General features: G+C 39.3%; 1 protein-coding gene across 4 annotated transcripts in view; it reads right to left on the bottom strand.

The window, feature by feature from the left end:
- Window positions 1–12,813, bottom strand: part of AFF1 (ALF transcription elongation factor 1) — a 170,510-nt gene that overhangs the window by 92,869 nt on the left and 64,828 nt on the right. For 3 of the 4 annotated variants that reach the window (XM_067557132.1, XM_067557130.1, XM_067557133.1), the window contains 2 exons: window positions 3,620–3,740; window positions 2,157–3,065 (listed from right to left, as the gene is read on the bottom strand). In XM_067557132.1, the coding sequence (XP_067413233.1) occupies window positions 2,157–3,065; window positions 3,620–3,740 (1,030 nt within the window). Of the gene's footprint in view, window positions 1–2,156; window positions 3,066–3,339; window positions 3,479–3,619; window positions 3,741–12,813 lie in introns of those variants that run through there. The other variant, XM_067557134.1, reaches the window with a different exon arrangement.

Here is a 12,813-nt window from a genome sequence, read left to right as displayed (position 1 = left end):
CTGTTTTGCATTGCTTATTTTAATACGAGATTTGCAATATGGGAAATTCGTTGCTTAAAAGAAAACAATCTCAGACCTGAGTGTCTTTTCACAACTGTTGATCAGTATCTGCCAATTTCCTCTGGTTTTCCACAAGAAATGAGCTTAGATCACATCTTATACTCACCAAAATACCCTACAACATCCCTTTCTATTAAAGCCAGGCACCAACCATCCTTTTCCCTCTTGCTATAATGGCAAAATGCAATTTGAAAACTAACACTTCAGTTCTCTATTGTCAAACTGTCCTTTAGACACTACTGTGGAATAATTACACTCTGGAGCCTGTGTTTAGGATGCTCTCAGATCTGACGGCTGCTTACAGCAAAGCTACCAAACACCCACCAGCTGCCCAAACACACACACACACACTCACACTCACAGTTGATCTTTCATGGGCTCCGGTTCATGGAGTAAATACATCAGTCTTCCCAGCAGAGTATCACTGTCATGATAAAATAATCTTACTCTATTCTTATAACCTTATTCTAAAACGGGGTTCTCAAACCCCAAGGTTGCAAGGTTATTATGGGGGAGTCACAAGCTGTCAGCCCCAGTGCATGCCAAACTGACAGCCAGAACCCTCAGAACTGGGTGGCCAGAGAGCAACAGATGCTCGCCAGGTGCCCAGTTGTGCAGCTGGGGGGTGCAGCACCACCCCCAGCAACAGCGCAGAAGTGAGGGGGGTCCATCACAGCCTGAAAGTTTCAAAGGGAGTCCCAGCAAAAAAGCTGGAGAACCCTTACTAAAACATATTAAACCAAACAGACATACAACTGGGTTTCTTCTCATTTAGAAACCCCAGGTGCAAATGAAAACTTTAAAGAAAACCACACCCACAGCGCAAAGGAGCCAAAATATACATGGCAAATCAAACATGCTTTCATGCAGTCAGCAAAATCAGACTCAGGGAACCAAGGATGAGACAACCTCTTCAGTGCCACACCAAGACAACAGTTAGAAAGACAAAGAAGAGAAAAAGAAAAGCAAAATTCTCTTTTCACCTTTTGATTAAAAAATATAAACTATAATATTGCCACTGCTTTGTTATGAAGTTCTTAATAGTCATACCAATATCTGTTACACATTGCTTAGTAGTTCTGTGTGCCTCAGGTTTTCTGACTGTAGGTCTTTGCATATTCCTGCACTTTTCAAGTGAAGCATGCAAAATCTTCACTTGTCTCCTCCTCAACTCTGTTGCTGGGCTGAGCAAAGGAGGCAGAGTAAGTACTACTGTAGCAGACTTTACTTCTGAACCCTTCCATTTTTTAGGCATTTAGCCCACTTTCAATCCTGCTGTATTTTATAAGGTTGAAATGCATCATTCTGGAAAAGAATTACTGATTAAAAGGAACAACAAGGCAGTGTGAATGAAAACAGGCCATTTTAAATATTGATTCTAACTGCAGGTTTTCCAAGCCCAACAAAATGTCTTACTAAGAAAAGATGAGTAAGCGAGCGTTTGCATCAGAAGAGAACCAAAAAAAGGTATTAGAAAAAAACAGCAAGCAGACAATCTTTAGAGCTTCTTGTTTACATTACTCCTCCCCTGAAAATATATGGCTGAGATTTTCAAAGTTGACTTAGAGGAATTGTGCATTCTAATAACCTAGATGGCTTTGGAAATGTCAACCTACACATTTAGTTAAGAAAATACTGATCGCCAAATACCCAGTTAGTCAGTTTTCTTTTCTGTAGTGGAGGACGCCAGGCATTTAAAACAACTCTTTTCCTTCCCCTCCAACACCCTCCTGGGACATAAACCATCTCCAATATAGTGACACAAGAAATATGGTCATTACTTTACCTCCTTGGAGAATAATTTTCCATCTGCCTTTACCACAAAAAGTAATTGCAGCAGCATCACACCCAACCCCAAGGTTTAAGAAGCTAAAGACTGCCTCCAAATCAGTGAATCTCTCTTACAAACAGAGGTTTTTCCCCACTCAGCCACAGAGTTCTCTCAAACCACAGATCTCACACTGCATAACGAAAAGTGCATAACAGTTAACCCTTCTAGCAGCCCCTTTCCCTTAAGGTTCTGCTCCCCTATGTGTTCAGTTTAAGTTATTCTAAAGGCAGCTCCTGCTCAGAAAAAGAATAGCAATTTCACTAACCTCACTGGGCTCAGAAGGTATTTTCAATTTGGATAGTTTGGCCTTGGCATTTGCTTTTAAATCTGCTATTTTCCCATAGGGTTGTCCAGGGTATTCCTCCGGAAGTGGCTTAAGCTCCGGTGACTCATTTGGTGCCTGATCTTGGCCATCCATTGGTCTGACGTATGCAGTAGGTTTCTGCTGCATTGCACTGTTTTTTGAAGGCAAGGCTGGAGGAAATGTCTGAGAAGACGGTTGGGTGGCAATGGCTACATTAATGGCTGAACTGTCCCAGTTTTCGTTATCATGTAATCCTGCCACTAGATCCTGAGGAGATTTCATTTGATTGTAAGTCTGCCCGTGACGTTTGTTGTTGTTCTGTGACCTGGAACTGATATGCTGAGTGGAATGTAGAGGTGAGAGGGGTGCCATTGGAGAAGAGAAAGAGGACAGTAAGGGAGAAAGCTCTGAAAGTGAAGCTTGCAGTTCGTCAGCACCATCTTCATCAACACGTTTATCATTTTTCTTGTGGCGACCACCATGATGGCCTTCCTGACTACTGCGACTCAGTTCTGGGCCCGGGTTCTGACCACTGGACAAGCTGTGGCTTTTGGTGTGCAAACCTGAAGCTGGTTCCGTTCTTGATTGTGTCTTTGGGTAGTGGATAGAGTTACTAGCAGAGGGGGGAGCCAAAGCGGGGGGTCCCATGGCATGGTAGTGGATGCTGTGCTGGATTGAGGTTGGTAGTGTACTGCTGGTCTTTTCAGGAAAGACTGGGCGATCAGGCTTTCCTTGAGGGACCAGAGGAACGATGCTTTTGGGTATCCCTATGAGATTCTGATGGGACTTGGTGCTGATTAGCTCCTTCACCTCTTCATAATTACCCAGCATGTTCTGAATTCGACTGGACAATTCATCTCCTTTGTTAGTCTGAAACAGAAAAGTGGAGAGGGGAAAATATAAGAATTAAAAAAGAACCAAAATCCAGGTTCAAGAAAAGGCACATAAATAAGTGGCTTACTTTCAGTAGACACCACTTTATCACAATTTTAGGACACAGTTATGCATGCTTTACTCTCCCTGGGTAGCACTTGCTCATGCATGCAGTCTCACTACTGTGAAAGGAACTGCTTGCATGAGTGTTAACATGAGTAAAGGGTGCAATCGGGACATCAACAGTTTCCCACATCACCAATCAATTCACCTTATTTCAAGTTGTACCTAGTGATGGATGGGTAGTCCTAATGAGTGATAAATGCTCACTGGCTGGCCCATGGAGACCACGAGGTCTCATACTGGCCCTCCTTACTACACCATCAGCAGAACTTCCCAGCTTAGCGCTTTAGTAACCTGCAAAGTGAAATAATTGGGGGTTGCAAGTGCATATTGATGAGAGTCTCTGGCACATGCAGATATATTATAGTGCACATGAAGGCCACATCGCCCTCCCCCCTCCTCTCTGCAACATGATACATTATCAATACCTTGTAAGGTTCTGCAAAGAGGGGTGCATTTTCAGAGAACGTCTCTCTCTCCTGAAGAGCCTCCTGATTCCGTCTTTCTCTCTCTCTGATCCGGAGCAAATTTCTGTCCTCGTTGTACAAGCTTTTGGAGAGAGAGAGAAGGAAAAAGTTTCATGAGCATTTTTACTTCAACGTAGCGCTGTCGACACAAGGTTCTGCACTATGCCAAAGTCATCTGCCCAGCTGTCATCACACATCCAACAAGCCAACTCAGTTTAAATCAGAAAATATATTGGATAATTGAACTGATATATCAGTCACATAAGGCAGTCATCACATGGCCTGGCAAGAGTTCACACAGCAGATGTCTCAGTGTGCAGACTATGATGAAGGATTTTTTTCTTGACATTATACACCAAGGAGAGCAAACGGGTTTTAAGGGATTATATCTGTTCCAGGCTGAAATACTGCATACAACATCCTCTTGACTAGGTGTAAATTTTAAATTAATGCTTTATTTTCAATGAAGATTTTGCAAGCTCTTTATTTGGGAGGTCATGTAGTCTGATGAATGGATTCAAGCAAGAGGGCCTAAGAATCAAGAGAACATCGACTAGAGCCACTCACACAGAGATAACAGGGAAGTCTCTTGACCTCACTGGGCCTATATCAATTCAGCTATAAAACTGTGACACATCCAAAAAAAGGAAGACTTCATGGAAAACCACATGCAGTAACCGAGTTTCCCTTCACAAATGTTACTGAAAAATAAAAGAATCATTGCTCTAATATGTACGTACATTTTGTAAGAGAAAATCTGTGAGAGTTCTGCCCTTCCTTTCTCGTGGCCTACTGCACATGCAGTGATTACATTCCTCTTGACGTGATAGGACACAATGTTGTCCCAATGTTAATACATCAGTGATAACTCCTCCAGTCCCTTTTCCCTAGCATTAAAAAGTTTTATACATACCCTGCCAGCAATGGCTAGACTGCTGGGTGAACCATTACAGCAAAGTATAATATTTAAAATGCAGTGTTTTGTCATCACATTTGTACAATAAAATGTGTCTGACAAGCACAGAACTGAGAAACTCCTGAATCCTTCATCAATGAAATGACTCCTATGCCAAATCGGTCCTCTGCCTTTCTTTTGGGTATCTGTGATTTTGCCCAACTTTTGGGATATGATGCTATCTGAAGGCAACCTTCCAGATACCTGATTACAGCCAGTACATGCTTTTGGCATTAAGGAAAATTAATGTGCTAAGTATTCGGCACATGCAAATTTTAAAAATAATTTTCATCTTTATTATTCCTTATTTTTTCCCAAATGTAGAAAAGCATGAATTTCCAATGAGTAATACATATATACCAGATTTGAAAGCCACACTGTCAAAAAAAATTTAGAAACCTCTTTATGAAACATACTTATCTACTATTATTAATGGTAACGTAACTGAAATATTAAGGTTTTTTCAGTTTGTTTACTTTGTGTACTTAACAGCACTTTGTGTATACTGAGTTTCACTTATTCCTGTGTAAGTCAGCTAGCTAGTCAGTTTCTCCAAGTGATTGGGGGGGTGGGTGAGGAGGAGAGAGGAAAGAGTTTATACAGCAAATAAGGGCAGGTTTGTTGGGGTTTTTTTGCCTTTTGTTTTTTAAATGGAAGTGTGACTGTAAAAGTCACAAATATTTCGTACCTGAAACTACTTTTGATACTTAAAAAAAAAAAATGAATAGATTTAGATTTGGGTTGACAATGTTCCTAAAGTTTTAAAAATGCTGCTATTTGAATTATATTTTAAAGCATGAAACAGCATTTTCCCCAAATTCTAGTAAGTAAAAATGGTTTAATATGTTTCCTTTAAAAACTTGAGTCACTTCAAGATTGAGAACAAACATGAAAAAGATCAGGCCAAAAGGTAGTTTTTGGAGAAAGTTATTAAGAGCATGAACATCAGAGCTTAGAATGGAAAGACCTCCCAACCTTAACTATAGTCTCTCTTTCACAATACTATGCATCTGTATAATATGAGATATGTCCTCTATTGAGGGGGGAAACCATATAATTCCCTGGCAGGAGAAGAGAATGCAACAGATCTTTCTGAGCTCTGGTTACTCTGGTCAAGGTATTCAGAAACAGGTGCTTAAAGCTCCTAAACCACATTCAGGCCCTTGTTTTTAAGTGGCCTTGTTTTTAAAAAAACATTCAGCATCCTTTATCTCCTATTCAAGTCAGGATTGCTGCTGGGTGCTCAACATTTTTTAAAATCCAGACACTTAACCAGGTGCCTAAATATGAATTTAGGACCCTTTCTTTATTTTTTTTAAAAGAGTCTTTGCCTACAATCTTAAGGTCGGCAGGGTGCATGTATGTTTTTAGACTAAGGTTCTGAACCCCCTCCTTTCCTTCTCAACACTCTCTCCCTCCTCTGCTGACCACAACATAGTTAAATGCCATGACACCAGACTGTATGCTGGTAATACACCCTCCAAGAGGGTGTCACCTAGCCAGTCAAGCTATAAACATCATATGTTGGACAACTTGAGAACATACTGTTCTTTTTTTTCATTTTAAGTGAGGAAACAGGAAAGAAATATTATCCAGCTAGAGGAAGCAATCTAAATTTGAACTTAAATTTCAGTTGCGCACTCTAGAAATGCTCTAGAAATTATTTTGGGGAAGTTCTGTGGCTTGTGGGATATACTGGAGGTCAGACTAGATGATCATAATGGTTCTTCTGGACTTGGAATCTAGAAGTGTAAGTTGCAGTCACATCCTAAAGTGTTGTTTACTTTTGTTCCATCATGACAAAGAGATATAGGTAAAACTGAGGGTGTGGAACTGTTCCCATCTCATACCTATATTACATTTCCAAAATATTTCCTTCACAGTTCCCATAAGTACAAACTCACCTTCCCAGTCACATTCCTCCCTATCAATTCTTGCACAAGATCCTTCATCATTCATCAGGCATTTAGGGAATGAGCATGAAATAGAAAATGCATCAGCTTCCTTGCCTGGGACCAGTTTAGCTTCTTTGACTGTAAGTGGGGAAAATGCTTTAAAACGACCAAGATTCCCCCCGCCTTTGTTGCGATCTGCATGCACTGACCATCCATGGGGCACTCATGAAAACCCAGATTACCCTTTTAGATGGATTGAATTCCCAGCATTAAAAAAAATTAACCCAACAATGATTTTTTATTTTACAATTACGGGTGAACTAGGTATATATGGTTTTGTGATGTTTCTTAATTATCATGAAAGCAGCAGTGACAGCACAGGCTAGACCAAAGTGCATGCAGGTGTAGTGCAAGTTTCCCCCCCACAAAAAAAGTTTGCCAATGTTAATTAGAAACTGCAACATCTTTCCAGATCCAGACTTAGCCTCTCCTGAGAGCAGCCACTGAGCTGGCACAAATTTATGTAGAAGGAATAGATCATGCCACGCAAACACTGTTTAAAATATTAATCTAATTACCATGAGAAATACTATCTGCCAAATCTTGGTTTACCTTAAGGATAACAGATTTTTATTTGCTTGCTTGCTTGCTTATTTCCAGGAGAATAAAGTAGTATAAAAATACAAAGGCAAAAACCAAAACCTTTGGAATAAACCACCCCTTCCTTTCACAAACCTCCCCCCAACATTTTAAAAAAGCCTCACCTACTCTTATTTTAAAGAGGGGGCCATTTGAAAATTAAAAATTACTATGCACCATTATTCAGGATGAGAAGTAAACTTGCTCAATTTTGAGCAATGGCTAAGATGTGTATTTGAAAAATGTTGGCATATTTAGTTGATAACAATAACAGCTACAAGTGAACAAGAGTTTTAAACACACATGTATTGCCATCTATTGACACCTATACTGACAGGAATAGGATGGATATGAAATGTCAGGGAAGGATGGAGTTATGTAAGAAGTCAGGTGATGTTTTATGGGATCCTCGATTTCTCTCCAAACCCACTCCCTCAACTAGTATATGCCAGCAATTAACATACTAACCACCTGGTAATCCATATTTTAATGCATGAAAATATGTATAACAAGGCATGAATATTTAAGATGTGCATTCTTTATTGGAGTAGAATATGGCAGGTGCTCTTCTGAAGGACTGAGAACTCCTTTTTAAAGTCTCTCTCTCTCTTTCTCATTATCTGCAGTAATTTGTTCTTTCCTGCAAATGATCTATCTTGAGGGTTTTTCTCCCAAAATATTCTTTCTGACTTAATGATCTATAAACACTTTGTTAACAAGCAGCTGTTGTGACAGATATGGCAGTTTCCTGCAGTATCCCTGACAAACTTTACTGAGTTAAACTGAAATATCTTGGAATCCATTGTATTAAATGCAATTGTATTATTGTAGGCCTGGATTATATTTCACCTATCTAGGGGGGAGATGTGAGCTGAACCCTGGGAAGTGTTATGAATTCCAAAGGACTGTACTGAATACACACCGTCTTTAGCAATAAATTAAGTTTGGCGATCACTAGTTATGATCTATGAACATTTAAAATGATTGTGTTTTTATTGATACTAGCCTATAAATCTCTCCCTACTCAGCTGTGAAGGAAATAAAAATATATATTCTGCTTAAGAAGACTGAGAATTAAGAAATGAGGTATATGAAAAAAGTGAAACTTGTGTTTGTTGAATGATCAGAAATCATACTTCTGTTGAATGACTTGCCTCACACAGATTGAACCAAAGAAAAGCAATGAAATGTCATTGTGAAGCACATGAAGTTCTCTGGTGTATTATGTATATCTGTTTTATCAAATCGGCTTATATTTCAGAGCACTATACAGTGATTGATTCATTTCTTTGTTACTAGGTGCTTGATAAAAAGTCCAATTAAGTCGAAGGAAATATGTCTATCTACTTCAGAGGGCTTTGGATCAAGCCCTCAGTCAGAATTCTTCAGACATGCAGAGCAGAAGAGAACCCTGGCTTGTACACTGTAGAGCAATTCAGGCCTGTGTTCTGATACACTTACATGAAACATGTGTCTTACAAAAATGTCTCAAATGAATTTAAGAGTATTTTGTAAATTAAAATAAAACCAAATAACCTACATTTCATCTCTACCACCATCACCACTGCCTTTTATTGGTAACATCGAAAAGACCAGACCAGACCAGACAAGACAAGACAAAAAAGTTTTCTGAAAAGGATGTTGAAAATTCATAAAACTGACATTTTGAGATTGGAAAAAAACCTAGTAAATTATTTTAATTTGCCCTCCTAGAATATAATCTATAGTCAGTATTGTCTATTTGCCCATGGTCAGCATTTTAAAATTCCAGATCTAGATATTGTAAGATTAACAAAATCACATGCCTAAAAATTAATGGTTTAAAGAGACCATAAAGCAGATACAATGAAAAATTAACAAAATTTAGCATACAAATTATGAGCTTGCAGACTGTATTCTACTAATATAGCATGACATCCAAGTGGATTGGGCACATCTTTCTGTCATTCCTGGAATGGAAAATAGAATTCCAAATTCAAAGCAATAAAGTTGCTTTCCTCATACATTCAGGAGGTATTTAAATGAAGAAAAGCCTCCTTCACATTTGTTATAACCTCCTGATTAAAAAGAGTATCAATTCTTTCCCATCTGCATACTGTAAAATAGCATCTTAAATACTGCTTGTTGCAAAAACAGCACCTGTAATGTGTCTAAAGACCTTTTCTGTCCCTGAATCTTCCCTGCCTGCCACCCATAAATTAAACAAAAAAACCAAAACCAAACACAAATGAGAAAGAAAGGAAAATAAAATACAGTGAGGAAGAAAGGAAAAAAGCCCAAACTAAGTTTTTGCGATGATGCCAAGTCCAGCAGCTTTAAAAGAATACAAACGTGTCTGCTCTGGAATAGTCTGGCTGACGCGAGTATTCTCACACGTACTGGTCTACCAGGCTCTGCTCAATGAGGTTAGTCATGCATTATTACTAAATGCCATTTAATGCTGTCATGGAAACTATTGGCTCAGACTCTTCACTATGCACAGCTGACTACCCACTTGCCTTGTGGATAGGTCACTTCATTCTGATTTGTTTTTTTTAATGAAGATGATCTACCTCTTGCTCACTTTTTAAACCAATATACCAATCCTCATTCATGGTTAACAGAGGTGTATTTTTCTCCCATTTAAGCACACAAAAGGAAACACATTTTTAAAAGAGAAGGGAATGGGTGAGATAGTATCCATTAGCTTCAAGTTTGTAATTTTCCAACTACATGGCCAGTTAGAATTAAGGTTTCCTCTATACACAAATTAGAACCAAAACCTAAAATTGGTTTCAATTCACACCTTTATCTATTTTTGTGCACATCTATGGACATTATTTAAAACTAAGAATGCTCTATTTCAAATTAAATTAAGTCTTTGTTTTACCAAATTAAGATAAATTGAAACAGAGCATTTTAAATCCAAAATAAGAGCATTCACACTGAAATAATTAAAGGTGTGAATTAAAACAACATAGTTATTTTGATTCCAGTTCACGTGTAGACAAGTATTTAGGCCAAAAAGATTCTAGGTGTCCAAGTTGAGGCATTTTTAAAAGGTGCTTGATTTTCATAAAGCACCAAGAACCTTGCCTCTGCAAATCAAATCCTTTAAAAAAGATATTTCAAGTTAGGTACCTGAAAGTTGAGGCACCCAAAAAATCAGTTTTGAAAATCTTGGCTTTACACTGCATTGTAATCTCAGGTGTGAGAGACTTGGGCTTGTGGACTCTGTTTTCTGAGCTTGCACTTGAGCATTCACGCTGCATTGTCAACCTCGGTTTACAATTCCTGAACCTGGGTCGCACGGCTGTGCTAATGAGTCCATGCTGCAGGACAGACCTTCTGCAAACTCAGGTCTGCAGCTTGAGCTGTAGCCATACTGTAAAATGACAAGGCTTGGACCTGAGTCACAGAGGAACCCAAGCCCTAACCCACCCTCCAGAAGGATCCTAGGACCAGGTCCTGAGTACTTACTGACCTGAGTCACACTAATTTGCATGTGGACAGCAGAGGGGCAATTTGAGTCAGAGCCTGGGCTTCTTGTGCAGTATAGATATATTGAGAGAGACCATATTCTACTGGAAGGCAATACAGGGGGCTGGTAACCCCACATACATTCCCAATTCTAGACACAGAGTGGCAAACGTGACACAGACAGTCACAAAACAAGTAGAGCCTCATACCCACTGCAATACAGACTTCTAGGGCTATTCTCGCCTATTCATTCTGAGGGGAAGATTAGACCCCAGAAGTCTTCAGAGAGATCCAGCCACACAGGGAAGCTTACAGCTAACAAGGGCTCTATTTTCCAGGAAGCCAACCTTTTCCTGTACTCTGGAGAAAGCATGTCTGCAAAAGCATTTACCACCTTGATAGCTAAGTAGTCCTGGTCGGAAACTAGAATTCCCATTCAACAGTCAATTCCGGAATTTCAAAAGAGTTCCAAAAGGGAAAGAAACAAATTTAAAATTGTTCCTACATAAAAGGGAATACCAAATTTTTGTTTTGACAAGCCAAAACAACATTTTCTTTAAAACCTTTTTTAAAGATTTCCAAGGTTCCCTGATCCATCCAGTGTCCAGTCATCTCAGACAGTGCAGAAGCTCCCAGAATTTCTAAGGAGCTAGGAGCCTGAAAATGCCAGTTTCGGGTCAGTCTGTAGGAGTCCAGGCTGCCAAGGAGCCACAAGCTAGGGCTCCCAGCTTGCCATCAGCTCACCAGGTACGCTGCCAAAGAGCTGAGAGACTGCGATCAACATGCCTCATTTTCCCCATCTATAAAATGGAGATAATGAGAATAACCTCCTTTGTCAAGTACTTTGAGACCTACTGATAAAAAGAGATAGGTATTAACTAACTAACTAACTATTATTATTTAAGGTATAAAACCATCACTTCACAGCCTTGGGTGGAAGTGAGCTTTTTTGCCCACAATTTGACCACAGTTGCCACAATTCAAGCTTAAAAGTTTTCCACTTTAACCATACTGGTACAGTTAAACAGCAAACACCGCCTCCATGAAGGTAAATGCACTTATACCAGTATAACAGTGCTTATACAAGTATAGCTTATTTCAGTTCAGGAACCAAAGTAAGCTATAATCAGAGTAAGGCATCTAGATACTGGTATAACTTTGTCAAACTAGGGCTTTTACCTGCACTACACTTTGTTGCCAAAAAAAATCATACCCCTTTACAGACACAGTTACATTGGTAAAATGTAAGTGGAAACTAGCCCTTTGATTTCATGGGCTGAAGCACTAGCGTAGACAAGGCACCAACAGCTCTGGGCCATTTCAGCACAGCGTTTTGTAGTCCACGCCTGAACAATGTTAGATGATATGGTGCTTTTAACACTAGCAGTTGCCTGGAAGCCTTACTACACTTGCCCTCCTTCTGTTACTACCATTTGTGGAGCTGAACCATTGGTAGCAATGATAGGAAATTTGGGGCAAAAAGCCTGGTGTAGATACCCTATTATTACATCACCCAGGTTTCAATTTAAAACAGAACTTAAGCATGCATCATGATGTGGAGTCATTCTCAGTTAATAGTATAATCCTCAGAGCACCATTTCAAGGTGCATAAGTGATTATCCACCCGTAAACAGTACTAGCTGAGAGCATCCCAGCTCCCCTTCAGTTTTTAAAAACAAGAGGGGGTGGACAGAAGTTATGTCCCCACCTCATTCCTATGCATTCTGAACAAGGAAAAAAGGAAACAAAAAATATTTCCCACCTTTAATTGCTATCAGGATCTGCTGCTGAAGGGGTGGAGAAAGGCTACAAGAAAATACACAAACATGCAGTTTCCCTTCAGCACATGCAGCAACTCTTCCTCCAAAAGATTAAGAGGGAACATTTCCTTTTATAACAACTGCAGGAAATCACAAGCTTATTGAAGCTTTTTTCTCACTAAAGATTACTTTTCTTTTTTCATGAGAAGCGGAGTCTCAAGATCACAACAGACTTTTTATTTTTAAGTCATAGTACGTTACAAAAAGAGAGCACACAAAAAGTACATGGGGGACACATACACTTTCAGGCTCATCAATCAGACACAAGGTCAATTCTGCTCCCATGGAAGTATTGATGCAAAAATTCCCATTGATTTTTAAATGAACAATCACATCTAAAGCAGCTAATAAAATAAGTTTTATTTATCCTTCCACCATTAAAAAAAA

Source organism: Emydura macquarii, unplaced genomic scaffold (assembly GCF_026122565.2).
Source record: "Emydura macquarii macquarii isolate MOO-44397 ecotype Brisbane River unplaced genomic scaffold, CSIRO-AGI_Emac_v2 contig_1790, whole genome shotgun sequence".
NCBI classification, from domain to species: domain Eukaryota; kingdom Metazoa; phylum Chordata; order Testudines; family Chelidae; genus Emydura; species Emydura macquarii.
The sequence above is the reverse complement of the archived record's forward strand: the minus strand, read 5'-3'. Positions and strand labels throughout refer to the sequence as shown.